At 45.0% G+C, this 20937-nt stretch overlaps 1 protein-coding gene across 4 annotated transcripts in view; it reads left to right on the forward strand.

Moving 5' to 3' along the window:
• SBNO1 (strawberry notch homolog 1) overlaps positions 1-9406 on the forward strand; it is a 32009-nt gene extending 22603 nt beyond the window's left edge. For all 4 annotated transcript variants that reach the window (XM_057422047.1, XM_057422045.1, XM_057422048.1 and 1 more), the window contains 13 exons: positions 390-521; positions 1683-1818; positions 2225-2337; positions 2438-2509; positions 2981-3080; positions 3572-3646; positions 3903-4049; positions 4131-4225; positions 4432-4524; positions 4961-5098; positions 5584-5660; positions 6330-6523; positions 7984-9406. In XM_057422047.1, coding sequence (XP_057278030.1) covers positions 390-521; positions 1683-1818; positions 2225-2337; positions 2438-2509; positions 2981-3080; positions 3572-3646; positions 3903-4049; positions 4131-4225; positions 4432-4524; positions 4961-5098; positions 5584-5660; positions 6330-6523; positions 7984-8126 — 1515 coding nt within the window. In that variant the 3' untranslated portion in view covers positions 8127-9406. The remainder of the gene's footprint in view (positions 1-389; positions 522-1682; positions 1819-2224; positions 2338-2437; positions 2510-2980; positions 3081-3571; positions 3647-3902; positions 4050-4130; positions 4226-4431; positions 4525-4960; positions 5099-5583; positions 5661-6329; positions 6524-7983) is intronic.
• The last annotated feature ends 11531 nt before the right edge of the window (positions 9407-20937 follow it).

The following is a 20937-nucleotide window of genomic DNA, read 5'->3' on the forward strand; positions in this document are numbered from 1 at the left end:
CATGTCTTTAGTAAGCTGCCTATCATGTAGAAATGTCACTGTGATTTAAAAGACCCTGTTAAAATCAATGACAATCTCAGCTGTTGGTTTAGTTTCTTAGCACTCTTGGTGAATCCCTTATAGACAGCAGTGTATACTGCTATATAATTTCTACATAGATATGCTTTAAACTTTTGATTCCCTGAGTTACCTTTAAATAAATGTTCCATAAAGCAGGTAATGCCATCAACCAAAAATAATTGAGGCTCTCTAATGCAGTTTTGCACTTGGAGAAAATTAATCTATTTTAAGGTTGGTCTATGAATCAGTAGCATCATTTTTGAAGTTTTTGGTCATGTAATAATTTTGGCGTTGCCATAACAAGCTTGTGTTCCCTTTTCTCTGTAAAGATGACGGGCCGCAAAGGGAGAGTTGTGAGCAACGATGATGGCAGCATATCTTATGAGTCGAGGTCTGAACTTGATGTGCCTGTTGAGATTCTGAACATCACAGAGAAGCAGAGGTTCATGGATGGAGATAAGGTAATCCTTAAAAAACCTTGCCAGATGCTGTAGTGACACTGATTAAGTTATTCAAGTTTTGGTTCCACCGTTATCCCGCAGTGATTTTTCTTTTGGTACCCTTAAGTACTAGAAAGCATTTTCTGTTCACTGTTGTGTATTTTGTCTTTCAATCAGTACATTGAGTAGTGCTAATACATGGCTGCAGCATGGCCAGGCTGTAGTTTGGGTGGCCACAGAAGCCTGTGCTTGAGGTGTGTGCACATGTACCAAACTGAAAGCTTTAAGCTGGTCTTCTTAAACAGCCTATGTTTAAGAAGCAGCTAAACCATCCACATTTGTGATTCCTTTACCTGGAGTACTGTGTACCTCTGCTTCCAGGAGGAAATAGTGAAACTGAGAAGTGGGGAAAACCACTGATTGACGTGATATGAGAAAGCTTTCAGGGAGGGGCTGGGGGCAGACATGGAGGCTGCTTAATTTAACAAGGATTGAGAAGTAATGCTGGGAAGAGGGACAGCTTTTGTCCTTTGAATTGCACTCTGAAAGGAAATACTGACTGGAATAATGGTAGAACTGAAGGAGGGGGGAAAAACCACAAACCTTTCCTGTGGTTCATTTGGGATATGCTACCACAAGAGGGCAAATCAAGTAAATGTAGCTGTTGCATGATACGGGCTGGTTTTGCAATTCAGAGTGAATACTCGTGTTCCTGTGACTTGTGCGCAGTCCAAACCTGTGCATTCTTTCAAGGCAAATGTGTTCAGTTATTAGAAGTTATTTATAGTGTCAGCAGCAACATTTTGTGTGGTGTGTTGCTTGCTTTCAGAGCAAAGCTCCCCGTGTCCCTCCCCTTTTCCTTCTGAAGTGCAAGCCAGCATCAGAGGGACTTGCCCTTTGGAATGGCAGGACTGCAGCATGCGGCCTTCGTTTGCACAGAAAGGTGTTCCTGAAAAGTAAAGTGAAAACCACTCCTTTCACTCAAATTTGTTAGCATTTTGAACTGATAAAGGGAACCAGGCTTCTCTCCTCCCCCTTCTTGCAATAGGAAGTCCAAATAACAGTGAAACCATTCCAGACCTGTGTTAGTAGTGATTGTACGATTATATATTTTAGACATGGGAAACTGAAGCTTGATTTTTTGCATTTATTGCTAATTAACAACTCCTTTCTTGACAAAAGAACATTGCCATCATCTCGGAGGCTGCCAGCTCTGGTATATCGCTGCAAGCAGACCGCAGAGCTAAGAATCAGAGACGGAGGGTTCACATGACTCTGGAATTGCCGTGGAGCGCGGATCGGGCAATACAGCAGTTTGGTAAATGACCTTTTTTGTCTCCTTTCCTGGCAAACTCAGTAGCTGAATTCACTGCTAAATCATAGAAAATAAGATTGACTTAAGGACCCTTCCACTCTCCTTTACCCATGAACAGCATCAGCTTTACAGTTGTAGCTGATGGACTTGAAAGCTTTAAAAGAAACTTAGCAAACAGACTTGCACTGCAGCTCAGGGTTTTGTTAGGTATCAGGTGTCTCTATGAAAGCTGACACAACTGTAGAGCGTTTCTGTACAACCTGCTGTTGGCTGTATTACAGCAGAAACTGATTTTCAGTGGGATTAAGTTCTGGCTTTTTTCTTTGCTCCTCACAATTCATAGTTCATTGGAAATATGCAGTGAAGTGGAATTTCTCACTAATGTGTGTGCTTCTACTTAATTATCCAGGAAGAACTCACCGATCCAACCAAGTGACTGCTCCAGAGTACGTGTTCCTCATTTCCGAGTTGGCAGGAGAGCAGAGATTTGCATCTATCGTTGCAAAAAGACTGGAGAGTTTGGTAAGATTGTTTCAAGAAATCTGATCCTTCATTAGAGAAAACAGAACTTGGGTTTCCTTTTCTTAACACTTGATTTAATAACAAAGATGTGTCTTTACAGGGAGCCCTCACCCATGGGGACAGACGGGCTACAGAAACTCGAGACCTCAGCAGGTTCAATTTTGACAACAAGGTGATGGTTCTTCTTCAGTCTGAAAGTTCATGCTGAGTTATTCCACACATCACAAATGACCTGTTGAGGAGGGATTCCTTTCATCTCCTGTGAAGTGTTTTACTTTAACTGTATTACTTTCTTGATAGGAGGCCTCTTTCTGGCATAGCAGTAAGCATTCTTAGCTCTGTTTGCAGAGGAATGGAACACAAATGTGTGTACATTTCTATATTAACAATCCAAGTCTTAAGTAAATGGTCTGTGTCCTTTCAGTCACAACTCAAAGATTAATTTAGCAATTCTAATTACAAATGAAGATTGGGCTGTTTATAGAGTGGAGTTTAAAACTGGCGAGCTGTAATAACCAGTTCCTTTGCTGCTGCAGTGAAAGCAACATTGTGAATTACAAATACTTGTTAAACCGTGTGTGCTTGGGGCTGAGGCACAAACACTGGGTCAGGTTGTTAGAACAACTCTCTTTTTCTTATGCAGTATGGCAGAAATGCCTTAGAGATTGTTATGAAATCCATTGTGAACTTGGACTCACCAATGGTCTCACCTCCTCCTGATTTTCCTGGAGACTTCTTCAAAGGTAACTATAATTAACCGGGTGTAATTGCTCCCTTTTGATCTCCAGTATGCAGAAATGCAAATCATTCTAGAGATCAGCTGGCCCAGGTAGGCTCTCACTGGATGTTATTCCTACATGTGTTGCTTGAATATTGAAGTCATGTATGAAACAAGATGTATGAGCTCTCAGTGTAAGGCATATTCTGTATCTGTTTGGCTGGAGTGTTAAAGGCAGTTTAACTTCACTTTCCCATTATCTGTTGCAGTATCTTGTTCTGGGGCCTCATATACAGGGCCATTAGTACTTTTCCCTGCCTGTGCTTCTTGGAAGGGCAGAAGTAAAGCTCTGTCTTGCTTATTGGTGTATTGGGTAGAAATTGCATGTAATGGTTTTGAGGGGTGTCAGAAGTTTTGGACTTAGATCCTGAAACAAGGTTGCTAACCAGGCAATCCCTTCACTTCTGTACCCTTAGATGGCAAAGCAGCTGTGATTTAACATCTTTCTTTTCCTAGATGTCCGTCAGGGATTGATTGGCGTAGGCTTGATAAATGTAGAAGACAGATCTGGAATACTAACGCTTGATAAAGGTATTTGTGTGCTTAATGGATCTTTGGAGTGCTGCTAGGAATATCGTGTATCACGACAGTGCCTTCCCAGTGATAGAATTGAAGCTGTAACTATCTAAAAAGCGACTTTTTGGGAAAACTTCAGAACGTTTTCCTCCTTTTTGAATAAACGGATTTAATTCCTCTTTTTAAGACTTTGAATACTGATGGAGAGCTTGCTGTCAGCAAACTTGATCTCTGTTGACCTAATATGTGTATTTCTTATTCTTTTTTTAAGATTATAACAATATAGGGAAGTTTCTGAACAGAATTCTTGGCATGGAAGTCCATCAGCAGAATGCTTTATTCCAGTACTTTTCTGACACGTTAAGTGCAGTTATTCAAAATGCTAAAAAGAATGGAAGATACGATATGGGCATCTTGGGTGAGTAAATCAGTTTATCAGTACTCTTCTGTGCTTCAGTAAGAGCAGAGAAATGGAATAACTCTGTCCTTTCCTTTTAAGATTTGGGCTCTGGGGATGAGAAGGTGAGAAAGGCAGAAGTTAAGAAGTTTTTAACTCCCGGATATTCTACCTCTGGACATGTAGAACTGTACACAGTAAGTTAAATCCCTGGCGTCTTTGTAGGAACTAATAACATTTGCTTGCCAATAGAGTTTTTAAAACGTGGCACTTGGCTAAGAGAGGGGAGGTTCCTGGCCTTTCACTGGGCAATATTTGGTTCTATGGTTCTTTAATTCCTGTGTCTGTGACTGTTCCAAAGTCTGTTCCTATTCAGATCCCTCTGCTTGGCTTTCTTCTATAGATCAGTGTGGAGAGAGGAATGTCTTGGGATGAAGCAACTAAGATCTGGGCAGAACAGACGGGTCCAGATGATGGATTTTATTTATCACTACAGGTAAGATTCTTCTGTTTCTCTTGGATTATGTTTAGAGAAGGTTTCTGGGGGCTAACCCAATACACTGTCTTCTCTTCAAATTAATTATTGCTCAGCTCTGCAGAATGCTTTCAGTGTTACATTAGAATTCATGTTAAGTTTGTTTCCAACACTCATTATAAAGCATTCCTTTTTAGCTGCTCAGGGTGTTTTCTGATGGGACTGTGAGCCCAAATTAATAGCTCTTACTTAAACCTGCATAAAGAAACCAGATGCTTTCACTGCAAGGAAGAGTTGTGAGGCTAATGTAGATTTAGTGGTATTGTCTTCTAAAGGTGTCCTTATTATTGTCTTACTGAGCACACAGACACGTGCTATTACTCTGAAGAGCACAATATAGAATCACTTAAGGCAGATACTGTCAGCATGTTAAAGTTGTTGTTTTTTTTCTTTCCAGATAAGAAATAACAAGAAAACTGCTATCCTAGTAAAAGAAGTGAATCCTAAAAAGAAGCTTTTTTTAGTATACAGACCAAATACTGGGAAACAACTCAAACTAGAAACATGTGCAGACCTGAAAAAGAAATATAAGAAGGTAACCATTAAAGTGATGTTGGTTTTCAACTTAAAGGTTGAAAAGAAATATAAGGACTTTCTTTTTCTGTTTTTTATGTATCCTTCTGGCAAGTCAAAAACGGGGCTTATTTTTCCAAAGTGGAGCTTGTAAATGGGTCTTTTCAAGCAGATTTATGTGGTTTCTGCATTCCTATATCTGAAGCATTCTGAATATAAATAATGTGTGGTGTAGTAATGGAAAATGGGGGGGGTTAGGGTCTAGTAAGGGGAAAAGTCTTACTTCTATGTAAGGTGTACAAACATGCTCTTAAATAAGCAGCTATGTACAGTGTGTTTTAAGCAACGAATCTGAATCTTCAGCTGATGTTTTAAATACTCTAATGCATTACTAGGGGTGGCAAAGATACCTTGACATTTACACAATTTTATGTGCGTGTTTTTGTTCTGTCGAAGTCTTGATGTGTTTTACTTCATTGTGATTCCCCCTTTGAATGACTTTTCCAGGTTCCTTCTGAAGATGCTCTGCCACACTGGTTGGAGCAGTACAACTCTTCTGCGGATACCTGCACTCATGCTTACTGGTTAGTATTTGTATGCACACAGGTACTTAAACTGTTCACTTAAACTACTTCTGTCCTTCTATTACTCATGTGAAATCTTGTGTTTCTTGTCCTATGACCAGTCAAGTGACTCCACCTTTGAGTGGAACATGAAGCTTTGCGCTTGCCCTTAGGGTCCTAATTATATGTATTAGATGAGTGTGATTTATACATTAGCATTCCAGTGGAAGTATCATGAAATTGGCTTGTGCTGTATTATTGTGGTAGGATAGTTCAGATGTTATCTGGGGAGGAAATATTTATATTTCCTATGGAGATGAGCTGTGTGTCAGAAACAGCTGCTCTTGTGCTGCCTCTCATGTGTCTGAACTTAGCAGCTGATGTCTTAATTCCTGAGGAGCAGCGTGTAACGGGTAGAAGTTTCAGGTTAATATTGGAGTTTCTGAAACATACTGATCAGACCTTGGTTTCGTAGCACTTGTCTGTACGCTTTGAAGACGTGGTCTCAGATTCTCAGAGCTTTACCATTAGAGGCATGCTGTAGATGAAGTATTCTTCCCTCAGTGTGAACTTGCAGCCTTTGCTCAACTCCGAATACACGTTAAATAACTTGAAGTCTCATTCTGAAGGGAATTGGATGGTTTCTGTTTGCAGAATTCTTTTGAAAGCTTATTTTCCTCTCTGCTGTAGGAGAGGCAATTGTAAGAAGGCAGGCTTGGGATTAGTTTGTGAAGTGGGACTCCGCTGTCGGACTTACTACGTCCTGTGTGGTTCAGTATTGAGCGTCTGGACAAAAGTAGAAGGCGTTCTAGCCTCTGTGAGTGGTACCAATGTGAAAATGCAAATCGTTCGTCTAAGAACAGAAGATGGGCAGAGGATTGTAGGTAAGTGGCTCGTCTGCTCTTTATTTCCATCTTGGAGTAGAAAGTAGTTGTAACTTACAGGTTGCTCTGTGTTGAGAGTCAAGTAGGAGACCCTTATAAAGATGGCAGGGGGGTTGGGAACTGGATGATCTTGAGGTCCTTTCCAACCCTAACTATTCTATGCTTATGAGACAAAAGGCACCTCAAGTGTGTATGTTGGGGAGGGGCAGAAGCACTGCTGTTGATATTTATATTTGTAGTATAAACACTGTTTTCAGTCAGGTTAAAGAAGGAGGAAGTTGTTCCAAAGGGGAAGGAAAGCACCCAAACACATATTCTCCCAGTTCTTCTGATTTACTAGGATCAAAAGTGTCATATTTAGTCTATTCCAGCCAAGCCACCTTTGAAACCATGAGGGATCCACTCCCCCGCCCCCCACTCCTGGCAAAGAACAGTAAGCCCTTAAAATGTTGGGTTTTTTTCTTGTGTTTTGAGCTACTGAAAGTCACATTTAATTAATAGTTTAGGGTGACTTCAGGATGATTCTGTCTTGGTCTCATTGCTGAACCTCTTAGTGAAGCCCTCACAGCGGGTACCTCGGAGGCTGAAACATCCCTACTTGTTTAAATGTGGACTTAAGTGGATGTGCAGCATCATGGCAGCTCCTGCTCCAACAGTTTTCTAAGTCCAGAGGAGGGCCACAAGGATGATCAGGTGCTGGAGCACCTCCTGTATGAAGACAGGCTGAGAAACTTGGGGCTGTTCAGCCTGGAGAAGAGAAGGCTGCGTGGAGACCTCAGAGCAGCCTTCCAGTATCTGAAGGGGGCCTATAGGGATGCTGAGGAGGGACTCTTCATTAGGGACTGTAGTGACGGGACAAGGGGTAACGGGTTAAAACTTAAACGGGAAGTTTAGATTGGATACAAGGAAGAAATCCTTTCCTGTGAGGGTGGTGAGGCACTGGAATGGGTTGCCCAGGGAGGTTGTGAATGCTCCATCCCTGGCAGTGTTCAAGGCCAGGTGGGACAGAGCCTTGGGTGCCATGGTTTAGTGTGAGGTGTCCCTGCCCATGGCAGGAGGGTTGGAACTGGATGATCTGAAGGTCCTTTCCAACCCTAACTATTCTATGTTTCTATGCTGAAAATAAGTACTTCCTATTTAAACTTTCATGGTGGTGTAACTCCTGAGAGATAGGAAAGAAAAAAGAGCTGACTTGTCATTTTATGTGGCAGCAAGTGATGTAAGAGGAAGCTCTGTCTTCAGGGGCAAAACGGCAACTTGTTTCTATGCTGTGTGACCTGAAGGATCAAGTGACTTGTGAAGATAATTATTGAGGAGCAGAACTTGTAGGTGTGCTTGATCAGACGTTGGGAACTCACTGGTGACATTGCACAAATGAAGTGGTGGAATCGTCAGCCTGAGGTTTTAATGAACCAGCTGTTTGCATGCTCACAAAACACTTGATCTGTTGCTGTTTCCAGGTCTGATCATTCCTGCAAATTGTGTATCGCCCCTTGTAAACCTCCTGTCGACGTCAGACCAGTCGCAGCAGCTTGCAGTACAACAGCAGCAGATCTGGCAGCAGCATCACCCACAGAGCATCACCAATTTCAACAATGCATAAAGAGGACAAACTACAGGTGTTGACTTTGGTGTTTTGAGGAAAAGGCTGTAAAAGCATATCACTTGCATAAAAATCAGGGACAGATTCCAAAGAAATATAAATTTTTCAGTTCAGTTGTGTGCTCTCAAATACTTTGGGAATAAAGAGATCTTAAAAGGTTGGTAGAACTGAAAGCCAGCAGTTGTTTATGGTGGTGCATCTGTCTTTCCTTATGCTCTCTGTAGTGCTTCCTGTTTGCTTTTACTTTTGGCCTTTTAAGCTACAAAACCACAATTTGTTTGAAAATGCTTGAAAATCCCCAAGCAGGCTTTATTTTTGTCATACAGTGCTCAGGGTTTAACGCAGTGCATCAATGCCATTGCTGTGGGAGATATCCTTGAATGCATGTATTGAGTATATATATAGAAAAATATATATTGGGTTTTTTCTCTTCAATTTATAAGTTTCTAAAAGCATGAAACCTAGAGGTTGCACATCATGCATTCAGGTTCCTTCCCAGTTTCTGTTTGACAGTGCATGTCTTTGGAAACGGGCATGGACAGGATGAACACACAAGACAGGAATTCGGAGAGAAACACAATCTTAGTTGTACAGCATTGGTTATTGCATTTTTATAGTGTTTCTACCCAGGTGTGGCATTTTTTCTGGTTCTCTCCTGGGGGTTATATATTTGAGTCTACAACATGTTCTTTTTTGTGATAAAACATCTTAAATTAAACTTAGTTCCTTTTTAATGTATTAATGGTATTCCTCCTGTGTACTGCAAAGGCGGCTGGATGCCTCTTTTCCTTCAATTGAAGCATTTCCTGACTCCGAGGTGGTTACAGAAACTGAAGTGCAAATTCACTTCCATCTCGCACACAATCTTCTCTTTTTTACTTCATTAACCTAATTTAATTTGTCACTTGTAAGATGAAACCTACTTGAGCTGTAAATTAGAGAATGGGAAACACTTGAGGGTTCCGCTGTATGTGCTGTTTCTGTTACCCAGTAACTTGAATACTGTTTAATATGTTGTAAGACATTGTAGAGTTTATCTGGAGCTGTTTAAAAGAAATTGTAATGTACAAATGTGAATAGTCACTTATCTATAATATGGGTAAGTTTTGTTTTGCCTATAATAGTAGATGTTTATAAGAAAGTGAAGGACAATGTTTGTCATTTCTTGCTTGCACAGGTTGCACTATTGAAAAATTGAGATTGTATAAACCTGTCCAAAAAAAACCCTACAAGATAATGATCTTGTAGATGTCAAATAAAAGTTATTGTACTAACAAGAAGTGGAGTCTTGTTTAGGCAATCGCTGTATGCCAAAAAGAACTAACAAGTCTGTACAATTGGAATTTGACAGGACTTGGCATGTTCCAGTCTGCTTGAACCAGGCTTCTGTCTCGCAGCCCTAATGTCTCAGCTGAACTCATTAATGAGGCAAGAAGTCAACTCTGCTTAAACCTGGATGCATGCTTTAAGTGACGCTCCCCTGACAGAGCAGCACATCCACCATAGAGGTAGGGTAAGGGTGAGCCAGATTCAAGGGTCGTGAAGAGGGAAGAAGGGAGCCAGAAGTTCCACAGCTTCAGGCTGAAGTGAGTCCCTTAGGTGAATTACTGCACTTGAGGTTCTGTTAATGCTGCCTGGGCTGGCACCAAAGGGTGCTGTTGCAGAGGGTCTGCCTGCTTTCCTCAGCTTCCAGCCTGGAGTGCTGGAGGGGATGAATCTCGGCACATGCTGCTCACTAAATACAGATCTAGAATAAATCAGCATGTTCCTTGTTGCTGTAGCACCTGCTCCACCTCTGTACAGTGCTTGCACTGCAGGCAATAGGTGTTCAGGAGGGTTTTAAGCTTGCAGTAGGGAGGGGAAGCTTACCTGAGTGCTGTAAGGCCAGTAGGAGCTGACTGTGCCCTGGAAAACCCAGACACAGAGAGGGTGTGGGGGAGGACACTCGTGGGTTTCATACCCACCACTGGGTGTATTTGGCATCCAGTCCAGGAAGAGTGATGGGATGTTGACAGATTGGTGTTGCAGCAGAGAGTGCCAGTAACGGCAAGCTCTGTGTGTGCTTCGCTATCTCTCTCTTTAATTATTACTATTTGGTGTAGAAACTTTCCCTGTCTGAGATGGTAACGTAACATTTAGGTCCTAATCCTCAGTGAGATGGCTCTAGAAGTGGTAGGTTCACAAACAGTGTTGTGTTGGTTTTAAATAAGTCATTAGTTAAATGCACTTCAGTTCCTCAGTGCTCTTCCAGCTTGTTGTACTAACTTTGGTTGTTGGGATGAGCAGTGAGTGGGATATCCTGTATGGATAACCAAGCCACACTGCTCTGGGTGTTGATAGCACATGCTCTTTGTTCACACCCACTTAAAACCCCATGGACTAGTGTCCCCTAGAGGGAAAAACCCAACAGCACTTAAGAGGATCCATAAGAACTATTCCCATTCCAGAGCTCTCTTCCCTTACTTCCTCTCCTTTGCCTGCTCTGTGCTATTTGCCACCATCCATGCGTTGGCTTTGTCATTCACTTACTAACACAGCTGCACCCACAGCTCTGGAGTGTTCTAACAACTTAAAGGTTAACATCAAACAGAAAAGAGCCTTCAAGCTACAGAAACATTTTTCCTCTTGAAAATTCCTGCTCGGTGGTTGGGGTGTGGTTTCTGGGTAGTCGTTTGTTCCTCCTGTGAGCTCTGATAAAGCTTGGGGGAGAAAAGGGATATAAATAGCACTGGGGATGGGATAAGGAACAGCTCTGCAGTATCCTGCAGCATTGCTCAGAAGACAAACATCCTCAGAGGGAGGAAAGAGGAGAGACTTGACTGTCACATCATGCAAATTATGGTCTCTTCTTCCTTCTTGTGGGCCATTGATCTGCTTTGTACAAATCACCACCTGAAATGGATTTCAGACTTACAAAGTGTAGATGTGTCCTAACAGGGGCAAAGCTAAATGTAAACCAGTAGTAATTTCTGTACTGCGTTGAGTTTTGGAACCGTGCTGTAGGAGGGGAAGGTGCAGATTGGAGTTAACTTGGGAACTGAAGGGATAAAATTTGGAGTTTTCTCTTTGAAGCTGTCCCTTGACATCAGCTAAACTTTGACTTCTTAAATCGTTTCATACCTGAGCTGTGTCCGGCACAGGAACTGCAATTACAGCCCATTAAACCGCTCTCTGCGCAGCAAGTTTTCAGTTTGTTTTCCCCATCTCCGTGCAGTGCATTGGGAACACACCTCTTGTAAGGACTCGGAGTTGTCAGCGTGCAGTATTGCCTTTGTAAATGAAGAAAAGCTCTGCAACCTGTAAACATTTGTCAAGTGAATTACCAAGGGGGGGGGGGGTGGTGTATCTTTCTGTTGCATTTGGAACAAGCTTCATTCAGATGCCGTCGCAGTCTGTACATATATCGGGAGAGTATGTATGTATATAGAGATGTTAAAGGCTACTGAATTGTTGAATGTAAATAACTCCTGGTTTCCTTTTGTGTTTGTTTTTCCTTCATGACCTTCCCAAGATGTATTCCTATTTTCTCAACCTGCCAAACAGGCACTTTGTGTGTACTTGGAAATACATATAGAGCATATATAAACCTTCCGAGGGCTGTGTGCGTGCATTGTGGATGTTACGCGTTGTCATCTTTTTTCCCCCAGCTCTCAGTTGTCTGTCTCCCATCGCCCTTTGATGCAATGTGGGTTTAGGATGTATTTTTAGTGTATAATGCATTTTCCTGAGAGAAATGGATTCCTGATGTCCTTCTGTGACCGGAGCATCCACTTCCTGTGCCTCTATTAGAAACATGTCGTTTTTCTTTAGTCTTTTCAGGTATTGAGCTTTAATCCTAAAATCCATTCCCATTTCTCCCACTTAGTATCTCCAGTGGGGTGTTCAGTGAGCCCCTACTATATAAGCTCTAGGACTAAACGCATCAACAACAGGACCTGCCCGCTCTCCTAACATTTAAAAGTATGATTGCTGCATCCGTATTAAACGTTAACTCCCACTGGAAAACCCCGTGGAAAGGTGGCGATTCGAGAGTAGGGAGGACATGTCTGTGGTTGAGTATCCCCTGGGGGAATAAGGTCCAAATGTGCAAAATGGCAGCAGTGGAACTTTCTTACCCTTGAAGCAATGGAGCATATTCTGAATTGTCAGATATAAACATACGTATTTGTATTGGACTTAGAGACTAACGAGGAATCTCTTGCACTGCCTTAGTCCCTAAGCTGTGTTGTCACACAGGTTTTGCCCTTCCCCTCTCCCTGGGAAGGTCTGTGTCCATACAGTTATTCCCTGAATTAAGTGGTTGGTGAAGTCTATAGATGGGAGAGTCACAGCAAGAAGCGTCCAGCTGCACCCATCACCCAATGCTTCTGGTAGCTTCTGTGGTCAGTGCAAACCTGAGCAATGAATGTGGAGAGCAACAGCGGTGTTCTGTCAGTGCCATGTGGGGTTCCCTGTCACGGGCTCTCATGGCAGAGATGGAGGGGGTTGGCAGAAGGAGTAAAGTGCCACGACCATGCCCGAGTGTGGAATGAGGTTTGGGAGACCTCAGTGGTGGACACCCCACTGCAGGCAGTGTTGGCCTCGTCTGCTGCTGCTCAGGTTGGGCAGTGAGCTTGGAAAACACCAATTCTTTTTAACATGGAGGGAAGGAAAGACTGGAAATGATGGAGTTGCTCAGCCACAGCTCTTACAGCTGAGAGCAGATTGTCCCTAAAAGCTTATACTAAAGAGTGCTAAATAAAAAGCAAGAATTTACTTGATGTACTTCACTGTTTCTTAATGGGTCGAGATGAGTAACTGAAGCTTGAGGCAGGTGTAAGATTCAAGAACAGGAACTGGACAGGTTTAAGCTGAAGCCAAATCTCATATATAGAGTCTTTCACTTAAAGATTTTGATTTAAGCAATGTCTTTGTTTATAGGAGTCCTGTGGTGCTTAAACACCTGCATCAACCTCTGTTCTATTTTTATTTGCAACATCTAAGTTTAGTTTGTGTTCTTGAACTTAGGGCATAACTTTAATATTAGAGACAGGATACCTATGGAAGAGCGGTTCTGTACTTGATTTGCACTGGGAAGGGTAAGGAGACATTTCTACTGGTATTCCTGATTCCATACGTATATATTTATGTATCTGCTTCCTGATTTGGAGAGGATGCCCAGGAATGTGCCAGGTTCACTGCAGGCACATAATGTCCTTATTTGCCAGGTCATTTGTTTCCTTTTTCAGTCACTAACATAGAGTCCCACTGCTGCTGGACTTTGAGGCGGGTGTTCACTGCCTCAGCATCTCCCAGTGATGCTGTGGAGGGGCTGTGCCCCATCCCCGCAACACCTATTGCTGTGAGGCTTCCTCTGAGCAAAGGATACGCTCTATTGTAAAGTAGGATTTGGCTTTTAGGACTTCTTTAGCCCCCACCTTTAACAGTTCCACAGGCCAGAATTCCAAAGCTGTGTAACATTTAAGATGAATTGTGTGTGTCCTTTTTATTGCCAGCCCAAATCACAACCCTTTGCCAACCTTAAAGCCTTTGTTCTCCAGTGTGGGACTGCACTGGGTGTCCCTGGGTGCAGACAGTGCTGGTGTGTGCCAGCTGTGCTCCCACCAAGTGGCAGAACTTTGAGTGCCCAGCACTAAAATATTACAGCGATATTCAGAAGGATTTATACTCTAACCAAGGACAAACTGGGGGACACAACCAGTTCTGCACTGAGGGCTTTTTGGGGTAAAAGAAATGTAAAATGAATCAACAACTACCTTGGGTATTTTTCCCTTTTAATTTCTGCTGTAGCATTTACCCCTGCTGTTTATACTGGAATGCCTTCCAGCAAGACTTCTGCATACATTAAACATCCTCATTGTTGCTCCATTTGAGGGTCCTTCATCCTGGTAGGAGTCATGTTGTAATAACCCAAGCATCTTTCAATTTTCTTAAATAGCTGGCACTTACCGTGGTTACTGTGACTGGCTGATTAAACTGGCTTTGCTGGTAAAGAGCAGATCCATGATGGTCTCCAAATGCCAATTGAGATGAGCTTGAAAAAGGGAGGAGAGTTTATATTAAAAACTGTATCAAGATTGGAAAGCATCAACTGCTTCACAGTTCATGCAGAGCATGCAAATCTCTTCCCTTTATCCACAGAGTTAGTTTGGGATAAACAGACTAATCTCATCTTATTTTTGTAAATCATTTTCTATTGACTCTCATTCTCGTTTTCCCCAGATCTGGAGCACGGAGGATGCCAAGTTCTCAGCACTAAATGGAGATGCCCAAACCTCAGCATTTAATTATTCATTTTCATAAAGAACTAGACTTTGTTCTGTGAGTAAGGGAGAGACGTCTTCAGAGGTTTTGGTTGGCTCCTGTCCAACCTGTAAATAATATACCTTAAAAACGCCAGCGAGGCAGCTCAGGAGCTGCTTTTGGAAGTCCAGGTCTGGTTTATATGTTCCTTCCTTCCACATTTATAAGGTGGATGAATTGACTGCGCCTGCAAAACACACAGGGCATGAAACTGATCTGTATCAGCTCAGCCAGAGAGACAGGAGTTACATCATAAACCAGGGTGCAAGTGATTTAATTACTCCTGGGTAAGATCTCCCCTCAAGTTTCTTGGAGTGAATAAAAACATAGACATAAGCAATGGAACAGCAAAGCTCTGAGCCTGTGGCTGTGCCCCACACACCATCCCCAGCATTACCCTCTCCACGGCAGAGAACTGGGCTCTAGGAGCAGGCAGAGCTCGGGACTGGGATGCTCCTGGTGACAGCTCCTGCCCCTTTTGTGGGGAGCCCTCAGTCCTCAGCTCAGGGCTGCAAGGGCCACATGTGTCCCACTGCCCCTTTGCTGCTTCCTAGGGTGGATTCAAGCAGAACACTGGTGTTTCGTCCCCAGCAAGAGCAAGGCATGCCCCAGCCCCACGTGCTCCAGGGAGGATGCCATGTCCTGGCCTCCTGAAAGCCCTTTTGGGCAGGAGAACCATGCTTCAGGCCTTGGGGCTCTGCGTTTGGCTCTGCCTCAGACGTGCTGCGTTCCATTGCCTCAAGACTGCAGTTTCAGTTACAGAGGATATTATCTCCTGTGACCAGCATCTGCCAGGGCTGGAAATCCTCCACATCCGGATTGTCCCTCCCTTTGTGTGCACACATGGAGCCTCCAAGCAGAGTCCATCAGAGCAGCTGGCTGGCCACTGTCTCCATGGGGGGAAACCCACAGTGTGTCTGCTCCATAGAGACTTGGGGGGGACCCTGCGGTCTCCCCACTTGGCTTTTGTAGGAGGTGAAGTCAGGGTCCATAGGAGTACTACAGGGCAGTAGGCTCCTGCTGTCACCCTTCAGGTAGACATTCAGAGTCTGATTATTTGGCTGCCCAAAAATAGCATTTTCAAGCCCTGATGCTTTGAGCATCTCCCTGTCCCCTGGGAGAGTGAAATCTCTGCCCTGGGTGAGGGAAGGAAGCACCGTGCCCATGCCCAGCAGTGTCAGTGTTGCTTGACCAGAGACCACGGAGGAGCTGCTTGTGTCATGCCCTGCTCTCTGCCAGTCTGTGCTGATGTGTCACTGCCATTTACCCTCTTGTCTCCTCCTTCTCCCTGCCCTGTGCTCTTCTCCCACACCCACCCCATTGGTGCGAAGCTCCACATTCCTTTCCTCACAGTCATTTCCATTTTCCAGCCCTGTGCTTCGCTTCCACTCTCTCCTCCACTTCCTTTGCCTAAATGACCAGTAACAAACCAATTAGGGATGCTCCCACCAGGCTTCACAGCTGGTGTCACAATGAGGCTGTGAGGGACAGGGGTGTTTGTGCCTCTCCATTATTTGTTCCAGGGGTATGTCGCTGCTCTGGTGACACTTGGTTTGCACTTGGAAGGTTTTCTGTGAGGCTTTACCCCCATGTGCCCCTCCAAAATGAAACGCCATATGGCATGGACTCGATTTGATGAGGGCATCTGAGCCTGTGTGTGTGTCAAGGAAAGCTCTTCACTGGAGCCAGCACTCGGCTCTGCTGTGATTCCTCGGCTCTGCTGCCATTCCTCTGCCCCTGGACACAGAGCAGGCCCAGGAGCTTTCCCAGACAGGGCTGGGATCAAAGCAATTCTCTGCCCCAGCCAAAGGGTGGGGTATCCCCTGCCCGGAGCCAGCGGCAGGGCTGGGCGCAGCCGTGCCAGCTCACTGTGCATGGGCCGCCCTCCTTGGCACGGCCTTCAAGGGCTTCGGAGTGGGAGGGAAGCAGGAGTCCAGCCCGCAGGGCAAGAGGGAGAGTCCTTGCAGGCAAACTGAAGGGATCGGGCAGGGTGGAGCACTCGTTTGTCTGGAAAGACGATGCAGGGCAGCCCTGCAATGCGGGGATAATGCGATAATCCATCCCTGCGAGCGAGAGGGAGGAAGGAGAAGCCCCTTATCCCAAGCTCCCGGCTTCACCCCGTGCTCGGCAGAGCTGTCCTGCTGGCTGAGGGGTGCTCGGTAGCTTGATTTGTCTGTTCTTAACAAGCAAAATGAAGCTGTTTCCCTTCTCCTCTTATTTTCTTTGCTGGTTTTCATTGGAATCCAGGCTGGTTTTGATATTGGTGCCTGTTTGCCTGGCAAACTGCAGAGAGGAAAACTCTCATTAGAGAGATTCCAGGCCTGTGCTTTTGTGGCTGAGGTCTTGGAAACTTCTCATTCGCGCTCGGTGGTCCTCCAGGGAGACCTCCAGCCGGAGCAGGAGAGAGCAGGCTTGCTGCTCACGATATCTCGAAGGTAAACCGAGAGTAGCATTTGTGCCTCTTTCTCTTAAACATTCCGGGTCTCTTTGGACAGCTTTACAGGTGCTAGATGCTTTCCCTCCTTGTGGTACACGCCATTTCCAAGGCAGAACGTCCCCCTCAAAGATGGAATGAGCCTGGAATCGGCTCCTCAGCCCATAGGGCAGCACCCGCGTGGCGATGCTGAGCAGCTGTCTGCCTGGCAGGGCTGTTCCACTTGGCAGCCAGACAAAGGACTCAGGAGTAGGAGGAAAACAAGGCTGGGAGGGAAAGTCACTCCAGATAATACGGCATCTGGCCTGGGAGGAACCATCTCAAAGTGGGAAGCAGGGCTAGGCTGGGAAAAAAGTTTCTGTGGGAGAATTTAAGGGGAGAGCCCATCAGGAATAAGCATCCAAACTTCCATCTGAAATCACTGCAAGGCTGATGTGGGCCAGGCGCTGGGGCTTGGCTCACAGCTGCTGCTTCTGCCTCCTGCACGCTGTACCGCAGCCCCCTTGCACAGGGTGCAGAGGGATGTTTCCTGGGAAGGGGGGAGCAATCCAGAGCTTCCAGGGGGAGTTTGAGGTGTGAGGACAAAAGGCAACAGAGTAGAGCCGGGGAATTTCTGTTCAGTTTCTGTTCAGGACTCAGTGTTTCCAATGCATGTTGGAGAGCTGGGGCAGTAACATCAGCCAAAAAGATGGTGGTGGAGGGACACTGAGGGAACAAAACGAGCAGGAGGGGAAGCCTTGTACCCTCATCAGGAAGCAGTTATAGGGAGCAGAGACAGGAATGTCAGGAGCTGTAGCAATGCGATAAGAAGGGAGCACAAGTGGTGCCAAGAAGGATAAAATGCACAATCTTCCCTCTGTGTCAATGCCCCAGGAGGATGTGAGGTATCCCTGGAGCAGGGCCCAGGGAAGGAAGCACGAGTAGGTGCTGGCTCCTTATGATCCCAGTGAGAAAGGTGCTCGGCTCTGCAAAGTACCTCTTGAAATGGTGTTTGTTAGAGCTGACATGCACCTCCCTCACTTGTGCTCCTCAGAGAGGCTGAGCTGCCTTCGGTCAGGACTTAAAAAGGTTCATTTTCAGCCTAGGCCTATCAGAGACTCCTCACTTCCATTTTGGATTATCTCTTAATTTTAGCATGAGAGGGCAGTCTGTAGACCTGCAGATTAAACTGGACCTCAGAAACCTGCAGACGCATTTCTGATTATTGTACATGTGATGCTGGGACCCCTAGAACCCTTAGAAATGTGGGGTATTTGATATAACCTCCCTCTAGAAAAAGGAACAAACTTCCCCTTGCTACTCCATGTGTCTCTGTGGTGGGTAAAGGATATTTAGCACATCCCCAAGTCACCCAATTCATTAAGCCAGGCAACAATTAATTACATTGAAATGAATGCGCAAATGTAATGCTTTACACATGTCAAAAAGATGCCAGGAAAACTCTGGGTCTCGCTGTGCCACCTTTAATTCCTCTCACTGTTGATTTAATCCAAGATGATAAGGAACAAGCCTATTCTGCAATCTGCAGGAGGGTTATGCACAGCTCTGCAGACACTGATGCCATTTTCCTTTACTTCCAGATAAAAGGGGACAAACAAGTTTGACTTAAGGCATGGCCCAAGGCCCCCATCTCTGCTGGGGAGAGCAGCGCCTTCCAACACACTTTGCATGTGTATTCCTTACACCCTCGCTGGAGTATGGCATCCATCTGTGCCGACTTTTGGGAAGAGAAAACCTCTCTGAGACCCACCAGGGCTTTGGCTAAGCAGGGAATGGGAGGCTCTGTGGAAACATTGAGTATTTGCAGTGGTTTTGGAGGAGCAGAGGTGAGGAAGTTGCACGAGGAGAGGGAACAGAAAGGAAAGAGGAGGGGAACAGGGTGGATGTTGCAGATCTCACACATCCAAGAAGACATTCTGTACAGGGCAAACACATCATCTACGTCTGCAGGTGGCTGAAGAGAAAGGCACCTCTTACTGACCTTGCTGGAAACCATAAGCACACACATTGATTTTGAAGTTATCTCTTAGTGTGGAGAAGGCTCATGTGTGATGAAATGGCTCTGCTGCATTTCCTGCTCTATGACCTGGCCACTTGGTGATTAAGAGCTGCTTTTGCCCTCAGTAAACAAGCCTATGCTATGGGTCTGCAGAGCCCGGACCTGTGACTTGAACAGCCTGGAGCCTGCATGCTGCTGGGGCTGGAGCTGTTAAATTGAATGCAGGGTTTGCATGTGCAAAACACAACGCTCAGCAGTGCAAGCCATGCTCGTGACACAAAACCCATTCAAACTGCAGGCAGTGCCTCCGAGGGAGCTCAAATCTCTGCTCACCCCACTGAGCACAGTCCAGGGCCCAAGCACAATGGTGGCTTTATTCTTGTGGCCGCACCTGGTTCAGGACAACTCAAGTGAATCCACAGAGATAGGAAGAACACAGAGGTACCTCTTATCCAAGCCCAGCACCCACAGAACACCCTAGGGGGCAGGTAGTCCAGTCAATTGAAGCTTACAGAGCACCCAAGGCCAGGCAGTGAGGTTGTCATTGAGGTTCTTGTGCTGAAGAAAGGATCATCTTTACAGAATCATTTCCCTACCCCCCCTTCCAGGAACACTGTGTATTTTGAAGCTGTCATTATAAAACCCAAGCAGAACACGGGGGATCTTGTTCTTCACCGTGTTGCTCTGAGCAGAGTTGTGTGCAGTTGGTGTAAAGCTGTGTTAAACACAGAGAGGTTGAAACACTCCCATTTCGCACTCACTCGCTGTGACTGTAAACAAGGCAGTGGAAAATCCCCTCCCAGGGCGGCATGGCCCTCTCCTGCAGGACCTCACTGGCCTCCCAGGGATCAACAGAAAGCACTTACTTACAAATGTGGAAGGGAAGCTTTAGAGAAGCAGAGGTCTTGCTCGCACAGCGCTGGAATTGGGGGTTTTACCAGTGGAATCCTTAGTAAATGAATGACACAGTTAAAACCTCAAGCACCCGTGTGAAAATACTGTCACTGAGAATGTAATTCCATACCTGGGGCTGTCAGGTCCCCTCGCTTAACAAACAGGACGTGGAGCGATTGTTGTACTGGGCTTTGCCACCATAGCACTTGGACTGGAAATAAAGCACAAAACCAGAACAAAATCAGGTATTTCATCCAGTACCAGACATCATTTTGAGATGTTTCCTTCATGCAGTCGCTAGGGCAAGAGATGGGGTGGGGGGGTGTCAAAGGCTGGCTCGTTTCTCCCACCCTGCTTCCAATTGTCCTTTATGTGGAGGAAACCATCTAATTGCACTGTGTGTCTGCAATGGAGATGCTACCTGCCTCCCTCTGCAGAGCAGCCCAATGACAGTGATCCTATGGGCTTAAATCCATGCCCCTTTACCCCCGACTTCCACGGAGCAGGATCAGGCTCCCTGTGTTTGCTGTCACTGCATTAAGATCAGTTGATTGCCTTGCACAGACATCAATTAGCATGTGCAATACAACTACCAAGTACCTCACCCATCTCACAGTGGGAAGATCACACATGTGGGTCTCATCCTGTGGGTCTCGGGCTGAGCTGTGCACCGAAAGGGGTTGTGCAGGTCCTAAGCAGTTACACTGGTATCAATCTCGAGTAATTTAACGATTATAGAGGATTAATTGACAGAAGGAGCGAGCCTGAGTGCTTTGCATTGAAAAGGACGAGTTCTGAAGTGGCAGATGCAGGCTGGAAAGATTCATAATTTAATCTGTAAATTTGCATTTTTTTCGGGTTAAGAAGAGGGGGGATTATTGATGCTTGCAAGCAGAAAATGAATTGATTACCAACGAGATTTGTATGGTGTTTTTTAATCCCTCCGAAGCTGCGATCTACATTAACCTTCACCCTCCAAGCGGAGAGAAACGGTGGTTTGAAATAAAAATAAATAAATAAAAACACCAGATTTTTTTTTTCCTTGGCGACATCTAGGATATATTAAAAAAAAAACAAAAACGTTTTACCCTAATATCAACAGGTATTTTACACCGAAATCGACGCGGGGGGAGACGCGGAACGAACCGGAGGTGAACGACGGCTCTGAGGTGAGGGGGAAG

This window comes from Pezoporus wallicus, unplaced genomic scaffold (assembly GCF_028554395.1).
Source record: "Pezoporus wallicus isolate ANWC-B61680 ecotype Strahan unplaced genomic scaffold, APGP_CSIRO_Pwel_v1 contig_12728, whole genome shotgun sequence".
Classification (NCBI taxonomy): Eukaryota; Metazoa; Chordata; class Aves; order Psittaciformes; family Psittacidae; genus Pezoporus; species Pezoporus wallicus.